We start from the raw sequence: 24,721 nt of genomic DNA, 5'->3' as shown, positions 1-24,721 counted from the left end.
CAACTTGCGCTGGTGCTTTATTGGAAGTTAAAAGTAAATTTAGCATTCACCCTATAGGGCTCCTGATTGTGGGATGAGCTGATTATGGACTACATGCACAAAGAGCTGTGACGAATTTCTGGGAAAGACAGAAACCGCCTTTTCCGGTAATGGCTGTTGCCGTTGCTTTTCTGTATCAATCAGTTGGCAGCCTTTTGGAGTATATTTTCGTCATTGTTTTTCATGAGTGTGGTTGCATGCATTTGTCAAGGCATCAAAGAAGGAGAGACGACAGTACATCGAGCGATCACTGCTGTGTGCCCCGATAGGTATTTAACTCTGCCTAGTTTTTTCTCTTATGATGACCAGCGGAGACAGTTTGTTGTAACATTCTCAGGGATAACTATGAGAGACAGCAAAGTGTGGTTTTGGTATTTTCTTCCTGATGTTATCCATCCGTCGACCACATGAGGGCGCCGTTTGTGAACAATAGAACCAGAGCTGAGTTGTTAAGCTTCTACAATATATTGTTACTCTGTTTACATGTGTTGATGTTTCTGCCTTTCTGTATATTATTACTTTGCTGCCATTTTATTGTATTAAAAAACATGAAAAATATTTATATGAGTCGTTATTCTTGCACCACTGATGGCACTGCTGGAGTTCCATAGCAACCACTTTTCAGCGAGGCATTAAGAGAAATGTCACCATGGGCCAGCCAATAAAAAAACAAAAAACAAACAGTAGATGCATTACAGCTGCTTCAAAAATATTGACTAGGCAGAGATCGTCAGATCCCGTCGGCTAAGAGAAGATTTGGCCGAAGAGGAGGCTACATTCCAGAGTTGTTATTGTTGTCGGTTGGTTGGTGTATTGAACATATTAACATATAAACACATTACAAAAACACAAGTTAAAGTTAAATAAAAATGTAAATAAAATAATTCATCAATAATGTCATAATTTACATGTTCAAAAGGAGTAGGGAAAAGCACAATAATTTATCTTGTCTTCTGTATTAATTGTATCATTTTAATGTAATAATAAATTATATTCATCTAATAATGTATCTTAAAAATAAAAAGAAAATGTTATGAACAGTTAGCTGGTAGCTTCCATTTGTTTGTTGTACTGTTAAACTTGAACTGGAATTAGGTAAAACTTCATCCTGATCCTGTCATGTTTTCAAGTCCTAATCACCATTCTGAATTCATATTTAAGGCAGATTCTGTGAAAAATAATTAGACAAACATAAAATTCATCTTTTTGTGTGTGTGTTCCACTTCCATTACTCAGCACCAGGAGCACTTAAACAAATTCGGACTTTTTGGGAGAAAAATTCAAAGTGTTGTCTTGATAAATAGAGACCAAAACTATGCTGATAGTCCAAATGCTTTAAGAACAGTTCAAATTTACTTTTGATGCACCTTTTTAAGGCGTTTTCGGCAAAAATGGCAGGAATGATAAGGGGGCAGCCTTGCTGTATCGCAGGTTGTTTTTGGTGCAATTTTTAACAGTAATGAACCTATTTTATAAAATTTATTAAAAAATTAACATTGAGAATGTTTAAACGAGAGAAATGTAAATGCCTCAATGAGAAAAGTGTATAAATTGTGTGGTGAGGTGTTTTAGAGCCTTAAAACATTTATAATTATTGTAAAAAATAAAGCTAACTACTTTGTGGATTTAATTTCTTGTGGGTATTTTTTGGAAACTAACCTAACCCAAGCGGAAAATGAGGGAACACTGTATCTATTTTAAAATAATCTGCAGATTAATCGGTAATCTGTATTTTTTTTCTGCCAATAAATCAGTATTGGCATCGGCCTTAAAAAATGCATACCGGTCAGGCCCTAGAAGAGACCTTTATTTGTAAACAAACCAAGAGTAGCTGAAATGAAAACTAAAAACAAAATATACGGATGATTAGAGAAATGCAGAGAAACAGCAAGAAACGAGGCTGAGTGAGCAGGACAAACACTAGCAGTGTATAACAGTAAAGTACATTAATGACATTTTGGTGAGTTTTCAAAAAAAAAACCATTCAGATGCCAGAATTGAGGGAATTCAAGAGTCCGTACACCGTAGTGCTCACGCACAAAAAAAAAAAGAAAAAAAAAAAGCCTAGGTTGAGGGGGGAAAAAATGAACATATTTGTCTTTGAATGTACCATCTAATCATTGAATTTGTTAACTGTCAATTAATATTTCCAAAGATGAAGAGACTAGGTGCAACTTGAATTTTAATTTGATTATTGACAAATCTCAGAAAAAATTGAATCAATGGTTGCAACAGGATTTATCATTAAGTGGAAGAATTGCTGACCAAAGCTGAAGGATACATATGCTGCTCAGTCTCTTGACGTCAGCAAGATTTTGAGAAATATACACGAAATGCTTTTTAATTTTGTGTGGAAAAACAAAACTCGTTACATTAAAAACAATAATAATCTGTAATAATGAACTCCTAAGGTGGCCTTAACTTTTTGGACTTTCAAACTCTAAATACTTTCAAAATAAACTGGTTCATATAATTTTAATAAAATAAATAAATAAATGTTAATCCCATTTTCAATGTGGAATTTTATCCCAAATTTGATTTTTTTCTAAACTTGGAGGCCTCAATTTTAAGTGTAACAATGATTTATATTGCTATCAGTTACGCCAATAGGGGGCGATCTTGTACAGGTGATAAGCAGGTGAAGCCTGAGGCTTCAAGCGTGGATGTGGAGACGCTGCATGTTAAATAAAGGCTGACTGAATTGGGCAAGAGTAAAGAAGCTGGACGTGTTTTTATTATAAAGATCCACACAAACATACAGCATCCAAAAACTCCTCATTAGACTGTCTAATTTTCACAAACAGATGCTTCTTTCATTGTATTTTATTTATAAACATAACTTATCACCTCGTAGACATTATTAATGGAACAATGCAGAATTTGTATATAAACTTAAATCCTTATTTTATCCTCCTTGGTTCTGTCATAATATTCTGTTGGTTGTTCAATTGTTTAATACAAATGGCTTGTTTTTGACATACAAGGAATTTATATTGAAGTATGTATGATATTGTCATTTCTGAATTTAATATAATTGTAAATGCAATTCCTACTGGTGTTATGTTGTTTAGTGGGTTTAGTTGGTTGGTAAAGGTAAAATCATAAGTTTACATAGCCAAGGGGCAGTGCTACTCAAATATTTTATGGTATGCCCCCCCCCCAAAAAAAAACTCGCTGCCGCGAATGAATAGTATCGTTTGTCTATAAAATTGTTAAAAGTGGACCTCTGCATAACATTATATCTTTATTAAATCTGCTGAATAACTTTATTAACATTGTTTTACTCCCACAACACACTCTGATAATGAGAGCGCTATTGCCACCTATTGTGCAATAGGTCGCTTGCACATCGTAATGCATCATGGGAGTTTTTCCTTCGGGCGCCATATTGGGTGTCCGCCGGTTCACAAGGTACACTCGCGAGTTACACGGTAGAGCTTATCAACCTGATGTAATTTTCGCAGTATTTTCACGATTTACCGGAAGATCAAAAACAACGATACAGGCAGAAGGTGTCTCTGTGTGGCGGGATTGATCCTAATTACGTCCTGACCAAGGGTGATTTTTTTTTTTTGACGGAGAAAGCTTGCTGGCCAAATGTGACATCTCTGGACATCTTTCCCTACCTCGTGTTGACAACATGCTCCATAACACGCCAACAAATCCCTGGAGGCTTACAATTATTTTGTAAGCGGGTGGATACAGAGTGTAAACTTTAACATCGCATCAGAAGAAACGGTTGCTGTTGCACGTAAGTAAACCACATGGTGTTGGTAATTCTGCACACAAAAATGTTGATTTGTTCTCAGGCTTCCTGTTATCATTGTGTTTACATGCACAGCTAGGTTTACCTGATGTGGTTTTTCTAATCATTTTATAACAGGCAAATATGGCAGAGCGTATAAGAATAAAAAGTAACTATGCACAGCCTCCCCGTGGCTTAATTAAATTTAATGCTACCCTTTCACTAGTTACATGTTACTTAATCAACTTATTCTAAATGGTTAAGGTTAACCACTCTCAGAGGACGTATTTTTAGTTTCAGTTTCCAGTACAATAAAACGTGTTCATGGTAACTACTGAGCATACTGACAGCTTTTCTTATGATCTCACGGTTAAGGAGGCTGTCACAACACCCAATTTCTGTCTGGTGCCAGATGGCAACAATTCCCATCACTTGTCACGACAACACCAATAGTATTACCAGGTATGTATGGCTTTACTTTTTGTAGTTTCTTATTTAATTCTATGTTTCATATTTTCATTACAATGTTTGTAATATTTTCAGATTCAGGCACAGATGAGTTTAACTGGACGGACTTCTGCGACTTTGTGGTGTGGACAAAGTGTGATTGAGCGAGTCCACCCAGATCGCTCGTTTTGGCCAGCTGGAAAAGCCAGAGTTTTTTTTTCCCAAAGTCCCCTCCTTACCTGAACTGCTCGGGAGAGCATTTACTAGATCAGCAGTGGACTTCCAGTGTTCCTGCTCAGCCGCTGTCACATACCACTTGCTCATGTACTTCAAAGATGCGGAATAAAGTAGTTTTTTGTGCTGCAGCAGATTGTAAAATCAAATGATATCACTTGAAGTGTGCCAATCTAGACTGCCAAAAGGACAGTGGTTTTGTGACAAGTGTGAAACAAGGATTATTGGGAAAACTGTAACACAGTACTGGTACTTGTCTTACATTAAACAAATTTAAAAGAGAGCAACTTTTTCCTCTGTACATAGCATAATGAAAGTCATTGCGTACCCCATCAACATTACATCATACCGTCATCTCAGGATGGTAGGCACCTGTGCTAAAATAAACTACATTAATTAACAGTTCAATTTTTAACCCTGAAATTACTACATCTAATCATTATTCACTTCATTTTTTGTGCTTTTAGAAATAATAGAGATTTATGCCATTACTTTAAGAGGGACCATATTGCACATTGAGTCAAATCCTGTCATTTGTCTTATGTATAGCTTTGTAAACAAACCCAACAATAGAATTTGTATAAACGCTGCCTTTATTAGCGCCAAACAAACAGTCGCATGTTGTCCTCCTCCAATGCTTTGATGCTCGCCTTCGTTTCCATCATGTCATTGGCAATCAAGTCGGTGTGGCATGAGATCCCTAAAGAAAAAAATAAAGAAAAAATCACAAAAAAATACGGTACCAGTAATAGGTTTAATATAGTAAAGTAGTATAGTTTTTTTGTCAGTGTAAAAGAAATGTACACATTTTGTTGCATTTTTTAATGTATGAACATTGCTACAGGCAAATACTTATTTCTATAAACACTTCCAAATGTCTCTAAAATATAAGGTGCGTGTACACACACAAACAAACACATACATTCACTCATGCATACAATATATCGTGTAATGAATTCTGAGTGGCATACCAGAGTCAATGATGTCAGCAGTTCTTGAGGGTACAGGTTACTGGAGCCATCTGGCTGCATAACTGCAACAATCTCTGCCACTTCGAGTCGTCTTTTCTTTGCTTGTCTCTCCTGTGCACGTTCATATCTTGGCACCGACTGGGCTGAGACATAGATGTTGTAACTTGGGACCCAACTTTAATGTTGGAGCCCAGTCGGGATGATTGGACAGAAAAACGGGCGCAGGGCGACCTGTTAAAATAAACAAATATATAAACAAATAAAATATGGAAAGACTGGTTATTTTACCGCAGTAGGGTGGCCGTGAATAAGTTCTTTAGCATGATGTGTAGGCTACCGGGGGTCTGTTTTCTTGCATCACCCCCGGGGGTCTGTTTTCTTGCATCAGCCCCTTCTGTCTCTTTTTTTTCCAAGTTTACATTTTGCCACCAAAAAACATGTTATCGGCATTAAAAGCCCAAGACTAATCAATCCAATTTCAGCAGTAAACACTTTGCACTGGCACTACTTGGGTGAAAATGTTCGATGTTAGCTTTCGGCTAACGTCCGCTAGCCAGCTTGTACTACCGAACTTGCTTGCTCATGAATCCAAAACATAAGCAACTTGCCCATATATGGGCGGTTGAAACGTTATTAATCCTCATGCATTAAATAAAGGTAAACAAGCTTACCGCTCACAAAGTGATCGCTGCACACACGAGCCCAAAGTAACGTCTTCCCTCCGGAGTCCGCACTCCTCTGTCTCCAGGCCCTGGTTCCTAATTATTTTCGGAATTCGGAAAAAAGACCGACCATTTTCCCCCTTGGCTTTGTTCGAACAGCCAACGATGCAGCAACAATGTACCATTTTAAACGCAGAAAACAAACGTGATAGATACGTGTTAGACCGAATCGCTACGTAAATGGAGGCCACCCAGCATGGCGACTACGAGAAATCCGAGGCGGAAGTGACGACATGTGCAAGCGACCTATTAGTAATTCTAGCACGGTTAAAAAAAAAAAATCCTGGGATCACACGCACCCCCACCCACGACATTGCACAGCGGCCCGCCCCACTATTTGAAAAGGGCTGCCCTAGGGTATGAAATCTTAAGAGCACAACTTTATGTGTACTGACGACAAAAAAAAGAAAAGAAAAAAAAAGAAAAAAAAGAAGTGATTTCTTAGTCCGTTTCTGAGTGGAGAACAGAAACTTGTTTGACAGAGTGCTTAATTAATGGTCCAACGTTCATCCTAAAACCTGTTTGATCAGATGAGAAAGCAAACTGTCTAATGAACGTTGTTTGATGGTTGGTTTGTTTTATGAAAGAAGGAAACAGTAGTTAACACTTCCCTTGTATACTTTTAGGTAATACAGTGGACGCACGCATATTAGCGTTTTAGCGCCCACAAATTCACCTATTTGCAGATTTGTTTCCCCAATATTTTTTAAGGGGGGGAGGGAAAGCGGTTGTGCAGGACTCCTGTCCTCCCCATTTCCCCTTTTTTCACGGGAAACACATTTTGGAGAGTTTTGGGGGTCATTTTTCTTCCATTGCCTCTATGGCAGTCAATTATCCGAGAATTGTCAATATTTGCATGTTGGTCTGGTCTCCCAACCCCCACTTTATAATGCTCCCTTACGGCCCTTCCATGTTAATTAAAAAAATAAAAACCTTTGCAGAGATACATCCATCCATCCATTTTCTTGACCGCTTATTCCTCACAAGGGTCGCGGGGGGTGCTGGCGCCTATCTCAGCTGGCTCTGGGCAGCAGGCGGGGGACACCCCGGACTGGTCGCCAGCCAATCGCAGGGCACACAGAGACGAACAACCCTCCACACTCACAAGCACACCTAGGGACAATTCGGAGCACCCAATTAACCTGCCATGCATGTCTTTGGAATGTGGGAGGAGACCGGAGTATTTGCAGAGATACATTGTATGATTATTATTTGTAAATAAAAATGAATTGTTAATAAATTCAAAATTAGTTTTTTTTTGCTTATTTTTTTTGTTTTTTTGTTGTTTTTTTGTTGTTGTTTTTTAGCAGGAAGTACTATAATACATATCACCAATTTTGTTTGGTGGCTTTTTGGAGGCAAACATAATTAACATTCTCAAGCAGTTACTTACAAGCTAACCCATCTTTCAAATTAATCTGCTCTAAAGCAACCACCATAGCTCAACAGACTATATTTTCTGCGAAAATTTATTTACTTAAAAGTAAATCCCAAAATTCATCTTAACCTGATTCTTGCAAAGTCTTATTTAATTTAAACTGTAAATTATACTAGACGTAGACGTTCCTAAGATCCTATAATAATAATAATAATAATAATAATAATATGATCTTCGATTTCAATTAGCAGAGCAAAAGACTGAGTTTCAGGAATATGAATTGCTTTTTAAAAACATTTCATTAAGCTCTAACAGCCTTTTGTTCTTTTCTGTCATTTGAAGATACCAATTCAACAAAACACAAAACAAATAATTTTAGGATAAAATGTACTGTATACTGTATCCCAAAAATCATATTATCATATCATAATTACTGGCCATACCATAGAAGATGAACATCTCCATATTCTGATATTTATTTTTTTAGCATTTGAATTCATCCTTTCGCAATGTAGATTAGCATGAGGTAGTACTGGGTATTACTATTAAATACGTAAAAAGCTGGTGTATTTGAGTGCTGTCTGATGGGGTCCAAATACTGGTGCACATTCTCAGAAGAGGAGTGGGTTGTCCAAAACTGCCACTCCTGCAGCAACACCACCATCCAAGTGTTCTGAACTCTTGGTCCTCAGAAGATGGCCCACGCATTCGTTCATCACCATGACTTCACCCTGCCTGCACAGATGTGTGAGGATGAACAGAGACTTTTTTGTTGTGTTTTTTTTTTTTGTTTTTTTTTTTATTTCTCAACCTGGCAGAAGCAATGCCCAGCTCACATACATGCTAATGTGACGGTCTGCAGTTCTACACATAATCAATAGTTACTGCGTACCTGACATAAGCTCCAAAGAAGCCCAGTTCACTGAGACAATTACTGATTTTGAGGGGTGTGTCTCTTCTCAGCAAGTAGTTCTGTGTGGGCACGGGCTGGATCTTATCCATCAGTATATAGGCCATCCTCTCAGCACTGTTCTTCACTTGGCCCAAAACCTCACAGATCTCTTGTCCATAAATGTTGTTTCCTGGAAGTGAAGATTGATTTTATTTACCGGTATTTATTTATTTTATGTAGCTTAATTGTTCTGGACTTCACTATGGTTAGAAAGAAAAAAAAAGCAGAGTAACCTAACCGAGGTGTCAGCAACCTTAAATACTCAAAAAGCCATTTCAATTTTATACCACTTGACCTACAGAAAAGAAAATGAAGATCGGTTGTTATTTCCTCTCTGCTATGTTTTTGTACATGCAACAAAAACATTTGGTAGTCTGGGTTGAAGCAAACTTTCTGGTAAACTACCGGTACTCAATGTTTATTTAGGTCCTTGGGACTGAATGATATTTGATTTGTTTGACTGTACCTCCTCCCTCGCGCTGAGGCTTCAGGACAAATCGAGCTGGTGTCGCCAAGGCCATTGTGACTGTTTTGTCACCTTCTGCTCCCTTGAAGACAAAGAAGTGAAACCATGGCAAGAATGTCATCATTATGCAACAATTACACGTAATGCTGACTGTGAAATGCAGCTGCAATGTAGATGTGCTTTTAATCTACATGTATCCAAGTGTAAATTCAGTTTAAGATCATTTTAATTTACAGAATAAACGTAAAGGTAGACGTGAACTGAAACAACTTATTTATTAATTAATTTTTTGTAGCTCCACGCTTATGGTGGGTGGCGTACACCGTTTTCTCCTAATGAACGCTGTAACTTTCGCAACCTCATCACAAACAAAGGAATTTCATTCCTGTGTCCTGGAAATGCCACCATGGGGGTTGGGTGTCCAATAGCATCCCCCACAAACAGACAGCCCCCACCCGCTCTGAATCCAGCTCTGACTAACACAAGAAAAAAGTAGACCTGACTGTCTTATTTTGCAACAGAACAATGAATTATGAAATGTAATGCGTTTGCCATTTTTGAAATGTTGACTCCATTTCAGTGGCAGATTCTCCACTTAACCTTCATGTTTGTGCATGTTTTGACAGTTGTAAGCTAGGCAACTTTTCTTTTGATGTGTTCACTGGTACGTGCTTGCATTGATTGAATTTTGACCTTAGAATCTCATTTGAACATGGGATCTAAATTTACGGAAGCGTATTGCATTCACTTGGAAAAGAAAATCCCTGTTTTTCTGACTAATTTTTTGGGGGAGCTTTGTTTTTTTGAGTAATATTTTTTCTGTTTTTCTCAATATTTTTTTTCTGTTTTACTGAATATTTTTTTCTGTCAGAAAAAAAAATAAAAAATTCCTAAAAACAGGAGAAAAAAAAATTACTCAGAAAAACAGGGGGAAAAAAATATTCCAAAAAAAACAGAAAAAAATATTCCAAAAAAACAGAGCACCAACTTCTGTTTTTCAGAGTAATTTTTTTGGGACCTCTGAACTCCAAATGACTTGGTGCAGACCTGTATATATGACTGGATAGCCGATAGCCCATACACGCCAGTGCAAGCCGTTGAAGTCACAGGGCAGCCATCTTGTTACACCCACGTCGCAAGCAGACTGCTGTATAAACTATACGGTATATGTACAGATGAGACATATGCAGCTCGTTGGCAGTTAGTATAAGGCCAGAGGCGGGGTGGGGGGTTTGTGCCGGGGTGGTCACTAAGATGGCCACCCAGTGACTTCAAAGGATTGCACTGGCGTGTATGGACTTTCAGCTATCCAGTCATAAATACAGGTCAGTGGTCTGAAACAAGTCACTTGGAGTTCAGCGGTAAAAAAAAAAATACTCCGAAAAACAGAGTAATTTTTTTTTCTGTTTTTTGGAATATTTTGTTTTTCTGTTTTTTTGGGATAATGTTTTTCCCCCTTGTTTTTCTGGAATATTTTTTTTTCTGTTTTTTGGAATAATTTTTTTATGACAGAAAAAAAATATTCAGAAAAAAATAAATAAAAATAAAAAATACTGAATAAAACAAAGCTCCCAAAAACATTAATCAGAAAAACAGGAGATTATTATTTTTTTCAAGTGAATGCAATACGCTTCCGTATAAATTCAATCTGATTATTCTTTACCAAAATTCACTCCAAGGCTGGTAAATTTCCACCTTGGTCTTTGTGCAATCCGATATCGGACCCCTGGCTGAGGAGTTAGCCGCAGCCCCCCTACAAAAGGCACACTTCCTGCTTGTCTCCTTCTCTTTTGCTGCTCTCGTTTCCTGGCTGCCTTCACACTCCTGGTTCCTCTCTCTTCAAGGCTCTCTGTTGGGCGTGACCGCTAGCTGAGGGCTAGAAACACGGCTGGCGAACACCACCACACGAAACTCACGAAGCCATCGTGATGCGACAGGTGCAGTCAAACACACTACTTGGGTCCCCTGCAGAGGCTAAAAACGGATTTCAGCGTTCCCAACGGCGCTCAGACCCACAACCAAATGGGACCTTACACTTCTGCATCCAGTTGTTTATCATTCAAATTCTTGTTTTCATTTCCTATACCAGTAGTTTTGCTTCTTGTAAATTCCAAGTAGATTGTCCCACATAGGTTAGAAAATAAACGTGCACAAAATCAAAAACTGATTGTTTACTGTGTGTGTGTGTGTGTGTGTGTGTGTGTGTTTTATCAATTTGTAGTAATCTCTAAACTGAACAAAGAACTCAGAACATTGTAAAAAGGGTACAACCTTCATTTTAATGACTGATTCAATTCGGTTCTCATCTGTCATACTGATAAAATGATGAAAAATAGATGTGGTGCTCCGCAGGCGAGATAAAAATGAATTCAAATATTACATTTGAGCCTCCTTCAATTAACAAGTCAATTGATTATTAATTTAATAATGAACAATTATTGATTTAATAAATAATTGGACCAATTTCCCTTACAACGCCGATAGCCATTTGTATGTATGTGCCAGTTCTTCAGACCTCAACATGGTCACGTATACAGTAGCATAATAAATAATTGGAAAATGACAGGTTGGATACTTTGTGCACTTTTCTGAAGCTGTTTTTCTCTTTTCACCATTGTTTTTAATGGTTTCGTCTATACAAATCTTTGTCAAGTTCAGATTTTATAGTGTAGCCTGTTGCTTGGGCATGTATTTGACACACTGTGGTGTTTATTGTCTTTGCTATGTTGCACATAAAATTGTAGTGCAGCAACATGGAGTGGCCAACAAGTTTCTCTGCAACTCTACAAATAAAAAAAAGTGTTGCTCACCATGTCCAGTGTGTAGAGGCCAGCAAATGTAGCTCTGACTTGTGCCACTACCTGTGGCTGGTCAGGGAAAAACTGTTCCAGAACACCAGGCTTAGCAAGCACCTGCTGGACCTTCTTAGTTCCAGCCAGGTGGGTGCTGATATCCGGACACTTCACAGCCAAAGAGCACTCCATCATCAGGCGGGCCTCCCAGGCCTAGAAATTAGAACAGTGATTCTTAAGTGTGGTATGGATACTACTGATGGTATGCGGGTTCATACTCGTGGCATGTATCACTGAGTGAAATGTTCAAGCTGTTCATAATGTTATGGTTAAATGTAAGGGACTCAATTTGTTTTCTTTTTTTCCCCAATGCAGTATACTACTTGTGTTCAACTTTGTACAATTTACAAGATAGGTTTTAGTGTCTGGTAGGTGAAAAATGATGAGCTTGAAGCTTCCACACTAGTTGAGTAGATGGTAAGAGGCAAATAAACAATGCCATTTGAAAGTGTAACTGAACTGTAACAAAGTTGCTATTCCTCCTACTAGGAATTATTAAAAGTTCTTAATTTGCCTTTGTGTGTTTAGGCAAACTCACCTTGCCCTTAGCATTGAGAGGAAGCATAATTTAATGACCGCATATTTTACATTTGAAGCATCAACTGAATGAAGATAAGTTTCCTCAACTATGAAGTGGGTGTCAACACATTTTAAATGTGTTTCAAGTGGCATTTGCTCTCTGTTCTTGACATAACAGAGATCCTAATGGGCAGCAGAGCATAAATAAGTTTGTTTTACTTTGACAGAGGGGCAGGAAGCATGTGACTGCGAGTTGAACACTGAAAGAAGAGTTTCATCCCAGCCACATTGTTAGTGGATTTTGGAGGCTTCCAGAAACACTGCGGTTGAGAGACAGCACATTTTCTAATTGATCCAAGAATGAAAAATATTTTTAATATATGCATGTCAAATATTTTTAATATATGCATGTCCTTAGATGGGTTAAATGTTGATCATGTACATTTCAACTGAATGTACAACACATACACTAAAAGAATGCTTCCTTGAAAAACAAATGTGCTTTATCTTGAAGAAATGAGCATATCTTTTTGATATACCTGTTCAGACTTGTAGTTCTGAGGCATGTAGCCATTCCTGAAGTAGACCACCGCAATTTCCTGACAATCACTAAATGAGTGGCAGGATGGAATTGTATGAAAAAGCAAATATATATTGAAGTTGGATATTGATGGACTGCAGACACTTACACAAACAGTCTCTTGTTCCCATCAAGTTTTCCAGATTTCGAGACATCCTCAAATCTCTTTCGTATGGTGGCAATATTCCTGAAACACGTTGAGAAAAGTCTAATTGTCATTATAAGAAAAAAATGGTCAAGGACCAAATAATATTTTCCAGCAAATCTGCAAATGTTTAATTTTAAACATTGAGGTTACAGAAGGTATTGCAAAGGTCTAAAATAATCACATCTGACCTTGTCCACAGCTCATTCTCAATAAATCGTTGATCCAGGACGTTCCTCTGGTTCTCTTCCACCAAGAACATGACAACCGCTCTTGAATGACAACATGAGCATGGTATAAACATACACTACATAGATACCATCAGGAGTATGGTGCAAAACTGTATCAAAAGAGAATCCTTAGACAGTCATGAATAAAATGTGAAATTTAGTATTCTACAATTAAATGCGCTTTTAGACAATGAAGTGTTGTTGATTTAAGATTTTCAGTGGACGACATACCGCTTTGATCCATAAAGCTCCCAAGCCTTGGCCACAGCCTTGGCCAGACCCACCGCCGGGTTGTTGTCAATGATGCGCTGACTCTGTTCCAGCTGGCCAGCCACCTTAAGAATGTGCCTGTTGCATTAAGGTAAAGGACGTTTTTGTCAATATTAAACAGAAAATTTGAAAGGAAGTCAAATGTAACATACGATATTGCGTGCAATCTCTAAGATCAAACATAATTTGGATTTGGAAATTGTTTTAATAGGGAAAGAACGTAAACATCCATCCATCCATTTTCTGAACCGAGTATTACAACGGAAACAGAAAAAAAATGTATTCATCCAATTTTTAAAGCAGCATTAAACAGTCTTGTTATTTCCGTTGTATAGCCTCTAGCATTATTATGTATCCTTTTGTTCTAAATATTTTGTATTATTTACTTTTTTATCTTTAACATATATGTCTGCACTGGAAAAGGTGTTGATATTAATCTCATTGTACATCTGGAGTGTATACTGACAATAAAGGCATTCTATTCTACTTGCAGTGCTCACTCTTAGGTTTTATGCTACAGATGTCCCATTTTTACATGGACATTTTGCTCAGCTTCTTAAATGTACAAACGCCAGCAGCTTTATGGTATATTAATCCAAATCCCCTTTTTGTGGATGTCAAATTTTCTATTTATTTATTTATTTATTTTCATTAGTTTTTTTTTTTTGTCATGTTGATGGCTAATTTACCGGTGGACATAAGGCGTGCGTGAAGAGAGGCCTCCAAAACTAGCAGCAAAGGTGTTGATTTCGATCTGTTTTAGAGACGTGTGTCCATCCTCCTTCTGGTCCAGCATGTAGTCAGATCGATTCAGACCCAACACAATTGACTGGGGAAGAATGCAAGAATACTAAATGACAGACTGACATTTTGATGATTATAGAGCCAGCGATGTGACCTTGAAAAATAAGCTTTACAGCATTCCTTTGCTCACCACAAACTTTATTCTTCGCGTAAACTAAACTTAGTATTTACTGATTCAGAACAGTTTGATTACATGATAGTTAATTAAGACCAAAAAATAGGCCCTTAACTTCAAGACATGGTGGAAAGTACCATAGGGTCATACAAATCAAGTTATCCTAAGACATAAATTGAGATTGAGATCATATTTTTGTATTATTGTAGTGATTCAATTATTTGTGACAAATTTGGTCTTGAACGTATACATTTTGGGGGGTCTAGGATTAGGAATCCAACAAAATGGGCTTCAAGTTTTACAAATGGATTGGTAAAGACCCTCAACCTTCCTGTGAAAGTCTATTTAGAGGTTCTGGAGGGGAGGGCCTGTGATGAAGCCAAATCTCAGATTCAGGAGGAGCAGTGTGGTAATTTCCTCCTGGCTGTATAAAAGTGGACCTGCTCTACACTCTCAGCAGGATCCTCGAGGGTGCATGGGAGTTCGCCTAACCAGACAAAATATGCTTTGTGGACTTAAAGGTTTTAGACCACCGTGTCCCTCTTGGGATCTTGTGGGGCGAGTTTGGGCCGCGTTACCACGACTAAATCAGATTTGTTTCCTTTGTGAGTTGGACTCCACCAAGCTTGCTCTTTGTCACCGATTGTGTTCATAGCATTTATGGACAGAATTTCTAGGTGCAGCCAAGGCATTGAGATGTTCTGGTTAGGTTACCTTAGTATTGTATCTCAGTTTGTATATGGTTCTATGGCTTAAACCCACAATCTTCAGGTATCACTGGAACAGTTTGCAGTTGAGTGTGAATCGGATGGGATGAGAACAAGCATCTCCAAATATGAGACCATGGTCCTCCGTTGGGAAAGGGCGGCGTGTCTTCTCCAGGTTGGTTTAATGAGATCATTCTCCAAGTGGAGGAGCTCAAGTTGCAGACACTGAGTTGGTCTGTCGTGGGGAAGAAAGAGCTGAGCAAAAAGGTGAAGCTCTCGAATTACTAGTCGAGCTACATTCCTACCCTCACTTATGGTCACGAGCTGTGGATCATCATGATTGAAAGAACAAGACCAGAGATACGTGGCCTCATATCGTCACCGTCTTAAAATGTTGCCTAAGTCATTTTTTTTGCAAAAATATTTTTTTTTGCCTAAATCTGCTCATGATGCAAATTGTTCAATTTTTGGGAAGAGCAGGAAGAATGGGTTGGGGAGAAGAAGTCCGGGCAACCCCGCTAAAGCAACTCCACCCGAGATGAGTGTTGGAAGGTTGGTTGGAGGTTTGGATGGATGGTTTTACTTGAAACCCATTTTATTAGATTCCTTGACCCCAAATATGTACACTTTTGAAACCATGTCTTTATAACAATAAATGAAGCAAAGATTTGGGGCTCTCAAGTACAGTCAAATGGTTTTTTTGGGGTTTTTTTTTTTTTTTTTTTTTTTTTTTGGGTTTTTTTTAATTTGCCTTTTAGGTACAAGGTGTGATCTGACTTGTGCCTTACAATAATTTATTTCTATGACTCTAAGATACTTCAATGCCAAAGGGGACCTTTGCATCATGAATTCCAAAAGTCACTAAAGCACTCTACTCTGACTGTGACCCATTTTCACTGTGTAAGATCCCTGAATGTATTCTTGACGAGATTTGGAAAAGAATGTTATCCAGGTGAGCTCCCATACCTGCAACCTTCCTTCTTTCAGGACCTGTTGGTGGATCTTGAACAATCTTGCAGTGAAATCGTCCACAGCAATGGTGCTAGGATAGAACACAAAAATGTGTCAGAATATGGCAATTATTATCCTTCATACTGTTTATTTATTTATTTTTATTTTTTATGTTGATAGATCAGCACAGAGAGATTAAAGAGAATTGGCTATTTTAGAGGTTTGTTTTACTAAAATATTACACTTCAAATTAAAAATATCTTTCTTATTTCATGAGGATGGAAGCTAGCAATCGATTCAGTTTGATATATGATTAATTACAGCCCAGTACAAGGCTAGCATCCCACCTGGCAAGAGCCGCTTGCAGGAAGTCAGGATCCTGGCTTATCTTATCCACCAGTGTGTTGTAGTGAGTTTGCACTGCCATGGCTTGATGGAAAGGAGCTTTCGGCACAGGTGTGGGGAAGAGCGTGAAGGGAGCATATGTCACCAACTAAAATACAAAGTGCAATACAGCTTATTGGTTGTAACAAAATGTAGAAATCTAATAGGTTCTTCCTTGGGCCTTGCCCCACCCTTCTACAAAGGTTCATGTAAGTCGTTTTGAGGCGTTTTGTGTAATCATGTTAAATAACTAGTAGGAATATACCAATACGGATATCAGTGTTGACACTACTCTTACATAGCCTTAAGACGCAGATGACAACACTTTGTTAGCTATAAATTCTGGTATTTAAAATACTTTGCAGATACTGAAATCTGCTTGAGCCCCATGAGTTGTGGTGACAGTAAATTTTTGCCAGCTGCACTTCCGTGACAATACCAGTGCAGCCTGGCACGTTGATTCAAGAGGTGTAAGCAATGATGTGCTAATGTATCACTTCAGTTGCCCTGTCACAGTTTAACTCTGTGATTTCTGGTATTCTAAAGAAACAGTCTTGTATTTCTTTTTACGCACTTCATTTTGTAGTGGGCACAATTGTTTATCAGGTGCCATGTTTTGTTTTTGTTTTTTTTAAATGTCTCATATTTCTTCTTCCTCTTACTATTAATTGTAAATGCCTCTGATTTTCTGACTGAGACACGAGATAACCAAAACACCTTGTCTTACAGTCTCCATATAAGTGAAGTGTTTAAGTGTGTCTGTGGTAAAACTTGAAAATGCATGCTCATGCATGGTAACACTGTATGTCAGTAATACTACTGACAAGTAATATCTGTGCAATGTCCTATTTAAATTAAGTATGCCATGTTCACAAAAGGTAAATATTTCATTAAACACACACTTTCATGACAAGTACTAAAAAGTAATGACATTATACAGCAGGTAAGGTATTGGTGAGTAGTCAGTCAAATGTAAGTACTTGTACTTTTTCTGAAAACAGGTATGGATATGTGGTTCACACTGTACCCTTAGGTGACAATAACAACACAAAGGAGATGGTAGCGTGTACCAAAAAGATGATAAACAATTCTCACCTCTGATGAGTTGGGGGATTCTTTAATCCTTAAAAGGACACCTTGTAAAAGTGCTGCATCTTTTGCCACTTCTGCTAAATCATTTATGAGAGCCGTGTTCATCAGCAGCTCACTTGGTATTCCCTGGGCCATTCTGATAGATATATAGACATAAAACAGACTAAGTGAATCTAAATACTGTATGTGAAATAGTACCGCAGGGTGTAGATTTGCAATTCAAAACACCAGGAAAATCCAGTTGTTTATAAATTAATTTTTAACGAGTTGAGTGTCATTCTTCAAACATAAACTGTAAAACTTAATTTTGAGCACCAGTATATTATTTAACTAATGCTTGTTATAAAAATACAAGTGGAAAAACATTAAAAAAAAATAAAAATAAATTGCACAACGTACATACAGGAAATGCACATAACATCATTACTAATACGCTTATTTTTTTACACGTAATAATGCAGCTATTAGCTTCATGCTAACTGGATTTTAACCAAGTGCAGAACCTAGTCCAAAATCATCCATCCTGGCGTATTTCTTTTTGTGTAGTAAAAGCCTTATTGGAATTACATTTGCGTGAATGTCAAAAGAAGCCCTCAGTTACCTTTTCGAAGAACGTCGGTATATTATCGCTTTACGAGATGAATTCTTGACACAGACGCAGGTATCTTTTCACCGTTCCATCCAGACTCCGTCAGTCCGTAGTGGAAGTGATTTTGTGCAAGAGTGCAAGCGTGTCCACTGTGTCCACTTCCTAGTGCGCTATTGGATACCTGGAATCACGTGATTTATGCACCCAATCTGCGAGTTGAACACTGCCAAATGCATGAAAATCCAGGAAGTTGCTGAGCATAGTGCCGATGGGGTAAGGTTTTTCTAATTGTAGATTTTTTGAATCTACAACTTTACCCTTTGCACCGTACCCGCCCAATCAACAGTCGCTTCTGTTTGACATGGTTGTTGTTTCCGGTTTCTCGGTTTGAAACGCTTTCTAAAACTGACAGTCACTATCGTCGATTCGTCTCTAATGTTATTTATCTCATTTCACATGATGCTGTGATATGATTTAATTACTTTTTGACGTTGGTGTGGCACTGGGCATTTGTTACAAAATGTCTTTGTTCAACGTTAAAATGTATTTCTGTGATGTGTGTTTACTTTAACTCAAACTTCACAACAGCTTCAGATGTAACAAAACACTTCACAGAACACATGACAAAATAAAAACTGGAGACGCTCCATTAAAAAAAAAAAAAAAAAAAAAAACGTATCGAGGCACAATTTGCATTCAAAAGTTTAACCAGATTTTGTGACTACAGAAGTTCCCCGCATTTAATTATTATATTTATTAATATACATTATAAATGTTTAGTCTTAATACAAAAAATAATAGTTAAATGTGAAAAGTAAAAAAAACAAAAAACTGCATTTATTTTATATTTTATTTAAAAAAAAAACTACAGTGTAGTCTAGAAAGACTAGACTAGAAAATAATTATGGTAAGCCAAAAAGGTTGTCTTTATTTTATTTTTTAATAAAAACAAACGTTATTCTTAAAGGTCACTTCCAATTAGGTGGCAAAACCAGGTGTCATTTTTATATTAAACAGGGTTCGTATCTGCTGAATGTAACCATTAAAGTAACTTGTAACAAAGATTAGTTATTTTTGTAGTTTGTAAATTATTATTCAATGTAACTGTGACAACACAATACTAGAGCTATTACGCAAGTTTTCTCAACAGCCAAGACACATATTTTACATGAAAAACAAATATTAAAATTCACAATTTTAATATTTTTTAGATTGATTTTATGTTTGGTGTTTGTTTATTATAGGAAGCGATAATTTTATTTTTCTATTTTACATATATGTGGAACTGAAATGAGATATTTAAATCTCATTATAAATTTGTTTGTATAATGACAATAAAGGCTATCTATTTAGAGCACAGCACCAAAGTAAAATGTGAAATTTGACCAGTTCCCATGGCTTCTCCGTTGATAGCTCCCTCCCAGGCAAAGCGGTTAAAACTGGGACTTATCAACAGCAATTTTACTTTCACTGGAATGGAGGGGCCCTGCGATTGGCTGGCAACCAGTTCAGGTGTACCTTGACCCTCGTGAGGACAAGTGGTTCACAGAATGTATGAATGAATGTGGAGGAGGAACCTGCTGCTTGTACCCCGTACCACCAGGGGGTGATGATGAAGCAGTCTATCTACCCAGCTTTCCCTGCATGCTTCCTGGACTGACACATTCACATAACTTCATTTTCCACAGCTCTTTGAAAAAAAAAAAAAGAGTATGACAGCTGGAGAACAATATAAGGACTTGACTGATGTCTTGGTGGCACTGGATAGCAGAAGGGCAACGTTCAGGGATATGAGAAAGCACTGAACTGTGACCAGTGGCTCATATTGTATTATAGTACAGTGTTTTGCTTGTGTACTCGTAGATGGCGAATGAACAGCTGTCAAGGGCCGAGGCGTTGGCCTGCTCAGGCTGCAGACACGCATGTCATGTGATGCTCTACTCTGACACGAAAAGTCTGCTTTTTGGGAGGACACCCATCAACCATATCATACTGGTGAGGGAGAGGGGGGGCGGGGGACACATACATACAGAAATTTAGAATGCATTAGCAAAATCCTGCCCTTTTATTTTAATTAAAGTTTTTGAGCAAATTCTCACTACTATACGTCTTAAAGGTGTTTACATGTTTGGAAGCATCGGTGTGTGAATGTTTAAGAGCCTCTGTCCTTTCACATCCCACAGATGCAGATGCGCTTTGATGGTCTGCTGGGTTTCCCTGGCGGGTGAGTCTCTCCTAGTGCTGCTTTTGTTTTATTCCTTCATGACTCCATTTTTATGACACACATGCACACACACACACGCACACGCAATCCCTGTCAAATGGTATAAACCAGAGCAAACATTCACACACTGCCACTGCAAAGACACTAGAAAACAGCCTACGCTTGGTATGCTCAACAAGGTGTGTGTGTCGTGTCTTATAACTCTTATTATGGCCACAGCCCGCAGGTTAACTCGACGTAACCTCAACAGTCTGGAAGCAGACAAGCAACTCCAATATATGTAGTTGCCTTCGAGTTTAAATAAATCCCAAGTCCTTACAGATGAGCTACTGACGCCGAGTTTTAACCTACCTACCTCAACATTAGTGCTGTCACTATCGAATATTTTTAGAATCCATTAATCTATTGATTATTTAATTAATTGACTAATTGGATTCATTTTAATTTTGTATTAAAGTGTATTACAAATGCATTTTTCCCCCAATTACTTGGGTTTATTATACATGGTTTATTAACCATGATTGGTGGTTATTTTGTACTTCATATTCATATAGTGATTAAAAAAAAAAAAAAAAGTTACCAGTTTAGTCATTGTTTTCCAAAGTAAAAACGGATGTTTGTAAATGTCTTATTTTGATTAAACACAGAAGATAACCAGTCTTCTTTTATGAAGAACTACCGAAATCAGTGAACAATTACTGTTGATATGCTGAGGATTTGGACAATTTAAAAAAATAATAATAATGAAAAATAAATAAAAATAAACCAATAAAATAAATAAAATAAAAAATGTCTCCAAACGATTACTCAATTATTAAGATAGTTGTCAACTAATTTGATCATTGATTAATTTTGACATTTAAATTAATTACATTTTTGGCATTTAAAAATGCGTAGAGCAAAGACAGTAAATTAAAAGTGACTCCAAAAAGGTACACCTATCTACTACATTGCATAAGTTGACTGCTAAAGTAGAATTTTAGTTGAGTAGTAGTAGTAGTAGTGGGCGGCACGGTTAGCGGTCTGGTTAGCAGGTCCGCCTCCCAGTACTGAGGACTCGGGTTCGAGTCCAGGCTCCGGCCTTCCTGGCTGGAGTTTGCATGTTCTCCCCGTGCCTGCATGGGTCTTCTCCGGGTACTCCGGTCTCCTCCCACATTCCAAAGACATGCATGGCAGGTTGATTGGGCGCTCCGAATTGTCCCTAGCTGTGCTTGTGAGTGTGGATGGTTGTTCGTCTCTGTGTGCCCTGCGATTGGCTGGCAACTAGTTCAGGGCGTACTCCGACTACTGCCAAAAGCCAGATGAGATAGGCTCCAGCACCCCCCGCGACCCCTGTGAGGAATAAGCAGTCAAGAAAATGGATGGATGGATAGTAGTAGTAGTAGTAGTTAGTAGTTGAGTAGTAATTGGTGGATGTGCAACCACCCCATCCACTCCAAAAATGTACTGGCCATCCAAAATTTCCAATGGCCACCCTGCTCCGAACTGCAAAATCATCGTTTCATGTCATTACTTTGAAATAAATGTATATTGCTAATGCTAAGCTTTCCTACATGAAGGACATTTATACTTAATGTTAGTCTCTGTAAATCCAATTGGAAGAAAAATATGTGTTAAAAGTCTCTCGTTCCCACTGATATGTGATGAGAATTAATTTCTCCGAATTGCAGTGAATTTAATTCCGACCTGCTGTCATTCAAATTCAATTCAACATCCTGTAGAGTGGAGTGAATTCAAATTCATCCATTGGATTGAATTGAATTCTGAAATTCAGGATTTTGCCCAGCCCAGCTGAATGTCCCATCCATGTGATTTTGAACCTTCTATTTTCAGGTCCCATTACGACATATTGTTGCTTTAATACTGTAGACTATCAAACATACATCCTCATATATCTCATAATGTACTCGTGTGTGTTGAACACATCATCTGTTGGCCTTTTGTAATCAGTCCCTTTCCATATTGATTTAAACACATGTGGAGGTTCACTGAGGAGCAAAATGCCCGAAATTGTTGATATGTTTTCATATTTTATTTCTAACCTTTAACTGCCTATGGGCCGACCCCTTTAGGTTTGTCAATCCATCACAAGAGAGCCTGGAGGCGGGGCTTTGTAGGGAATTACAAGAGGAGTTGGGTGTGGCTCTTTCTATATCTGAAGACGATCATTTGGATGCTCGCCATGCCCCAGGAACCGCATCCTGCCCCCGTCTCATCACTCACTTCTATGTGAAGAAGCTAAAGGAGGAGCAGATTAAGGAGGTGGAGCAGGCGGCTGTATCCACAGCAAGAGATCATGGCCAGGAGGTAATGCGTGTCCTGTTCCTTTGAGAATGACAGATTGCAGCCATTTTCCCAATGCCATGTTCTGTTCACCATCGTCTTTCTCTCTTATGTCAAGGTTCTTGGGATGGTCCGAGTCCCTCTCTACACTACAAAAAGTGGGGGAGGCCTCTCTTCGTTCCTGTCACACACGTTCATCGCTAACGCTCGCACCCAGCTGATCGACACTCTGTTGCGCCTCCACCTGCTTGCCCCCGAGGACCTGCACAAAGCCCTCAAGAACTCACTGAAGACGAATACACAGAGTGCAGTGGACCTGAAAGCAACACTTGCATTGGCAAAGCCTGAGAGGGATCATTCTTGAATCACAGTTACTCAAGCACACATAGATGTACAGTCACAATATAGATAAATAGTATTCTAAATTAATCCACACTAAATTCATAGGCCGGCAGTTAGAAATTCTCATGAAATTATGTGGATATCAGGAGTCACCAACATGATGCCAGTGGGCGCCGAGTAGGCCTCAAGGGCCACATGAGTAGCTTGCTGGCCGGTCTGATCTAAAAGTAGATCAGCAGTGAGTTTGTTTTTTGTTTGTGTGTTGCTATTATGAAAAATAAAATAAAAAAGAATGTGGCACTTACTAACTTTATAGACTTGTTTTGTTGTTTATAAATCGCAATGGTGTGCGTACTGTTTAGTGGGTGTCCACTTTCAGTTACAGACTTAAATCATGAGGCAACACCAGTTGGCACGTCTTGAAAGAGACTGTACACACTTTTGGGTCAAAAATAACCCAAATTCTGTTAAAAAAAAAAAAAAAAAAAAGGGACGACCCAATGTTTTGAGTTACTTTATTAAATCAAAAAGGTGGTTGAAATAACGCATAAAATAACCCGAAAATTTGGTTTGTAATTTTTGTTTAGTTTAGTTTGTGGGTAATCTATTTGACTCAACTTTTTGTTTTAGATAAATAAAACAAATTGAATTGTTGCGGCACGGTGGTTGACTGGTTAGCACATCCGCCTCCCAGTTCTGGCTCGAGTCCAGGCTCCGGCCTTCCTGGGTGGAGTTTGCATGTTCTCCACGTGCCTGCGTGGGTCTTCTCCGGGTACTCCGGTCTCCTCCCACATTCTAAAGACATGCATGGCAAGTTGATTGGATGCTCCGAATTGTCGCCAGGTGTGCTTGTTAGTGTGGATGGTTGTTCGTCTCTGTGTGCCCTGCGATTGGCTGGCAACCAGTTCAGGGTGTACCCCACCGACTGCCCAGAGCCAGTTGAGATAGGCTTCAGCACCCCCTGCACACCTTGTGAGGAATAAGCAGTCAAGAAAATGGATGGATAGATGGATGGATGGACGGACGGACGCACGGACGGATTGATGGATGGAAATGGAATTGTTGACCAACTTAATAAAATTGCTTCACTTAATTAAATGAATCCAAAGTGATTATCCATCCATTTTATTCACCGCTGACTCCTCACAAGGCTCGTAGGGGTGTTGGAGCCTATCCCACCTGGCTTCAGGCAGTAGGCGGGGTACACCCTGAAACAGTTGCCAGCCAATTGCAGGGCACACAGAGACGAACAACCATCCACACTCCAAAGTGAATATATTAATTTTAATTAATTATGAGTACATTACATTTAATATATTCACTTTGGATTCATTTTGGATTAACTTAATTCAAGTTAATATATAGCGTTTAATGAACTCATAATTAAATTTAATATATTCATTTTGGATTACGGTAACTTAATTCAATTGTGTGTTACCAATTGAAGCAATTTTATTTGGTCAACAATATGTAATCTTGAATTGGTTCAACAGTTCTCTCTCAGAGTGTGCAGTATTACTGCGCAGGGAATTAAATAGTCGTCTTGAGATGGTTACCAGGCCGCGCAGAGATGTGTCATTTCAAGACATGACATGTAATGTACATACCAGCCGTCGTCATGCTCTGACATCCCAGCATATATTGTGTGTTGCGCTCCATTTTTTTTTTCTTGCCTGTTTG

At 38.3% G+C, this 24,721-nt stretch overlaps 2 protein-coding genes and 1 long non-coding RNA gene across 3 annotated transcripts; 2 read left to right on the top strand and 1 right to left on the bottom strand.

The window, feature by feature from the left end:
- The first annotated feature begins 3,376 nt into the window (after positions 1-3,376).
- On the top strand, positions 3,377-5,386 carry LOC144014651 (uncharacterized). Its single transcript, XR_013282521.1, has 3 exons — positions 3,377-3,790; positions 4,160-4,246; positions 4,328-5,386. It is a non-coding gene; the product is annotated as an uncharacterized LOC144014651 (long non-coding RNA).
- A 2,612-nt stretch (positions 5,387-7,998) lies between these two features.
- On the bottom strand, positions 7,999-18,798 carry LOC144014649 (glutathione synthetase-like). Its single transcript, XM_077514786.1, has 13 exons — positions 18,205-18,798; positions 17,607-17,739; positions 16,475-16,620; positions 16,143-16,218; positions 14,240-14,379; positions 13,512-13,628; positions 13,242-13,322; positions 13,015-13,092; positions 12,865-12,934; positions 11,765-11,959; positions 8,955-9,036; positions 8,429-8,618; positions 7,999-8,271 (listed from the first exon to the last, which is right to left on the bottom strand). Exons 2-13 carry the CDS (start codon positions 17,736-17,738, stop codon positions 8,148-8,150), a joined length of 1,431 nt encoding a protein of 476 aa, XP_077370912.1. The 5' UTR covers position 17,739; positions 18,205-18,798; the 3' UTR covers positions 7,999-8,147.
- LOC144014650 (U8 snoRNA-decapping enzyme) lies at positions 18,326-23,354 on the top strand. Its single transcript, XM_077514787.1, has 5 exons — positions 18,326-18,465; positions 20,056-20,187; positions 20,376-20,416; positions 22,489-22,723; positions 22,818-23,354. The coding sequence occupies exons 1-5, from the start codon at positions 18,391-18,393 to the stop codon at positions 23,061-23,063; spliced, it is 729 nt and encodes a 242-aa protein (XP_077370913.1). The 5' UTR covers positions 18,326-18,390; the 3' UTR covers positions 23,064-23,354.
- The last annotated feature ends 1,367 nt before the right edge of the window (positions 23,355-24,721 follow it).

The sequence above is a fragment of the Festucalex cinctus genome, chromosome 2, assembly GCF_051991245.1.
Source record: "Festucalex cinctus isolate MCC-2025b chromosome 2, RoL_Fcin_1.0, whole genome shotgun sequence".
Lineage (NCBI taxonomy): Eukaryota > Metazoa > Chordata > Actinopteri > Syngnathiformes > Syngnathidae > Festucalex > Festucalex cinctus.
The sequence above is the reverse complement of the archived record's forward strand: the minus strand, read 5'-3'. Positions and strand labels throughout refer to the sequence as shown.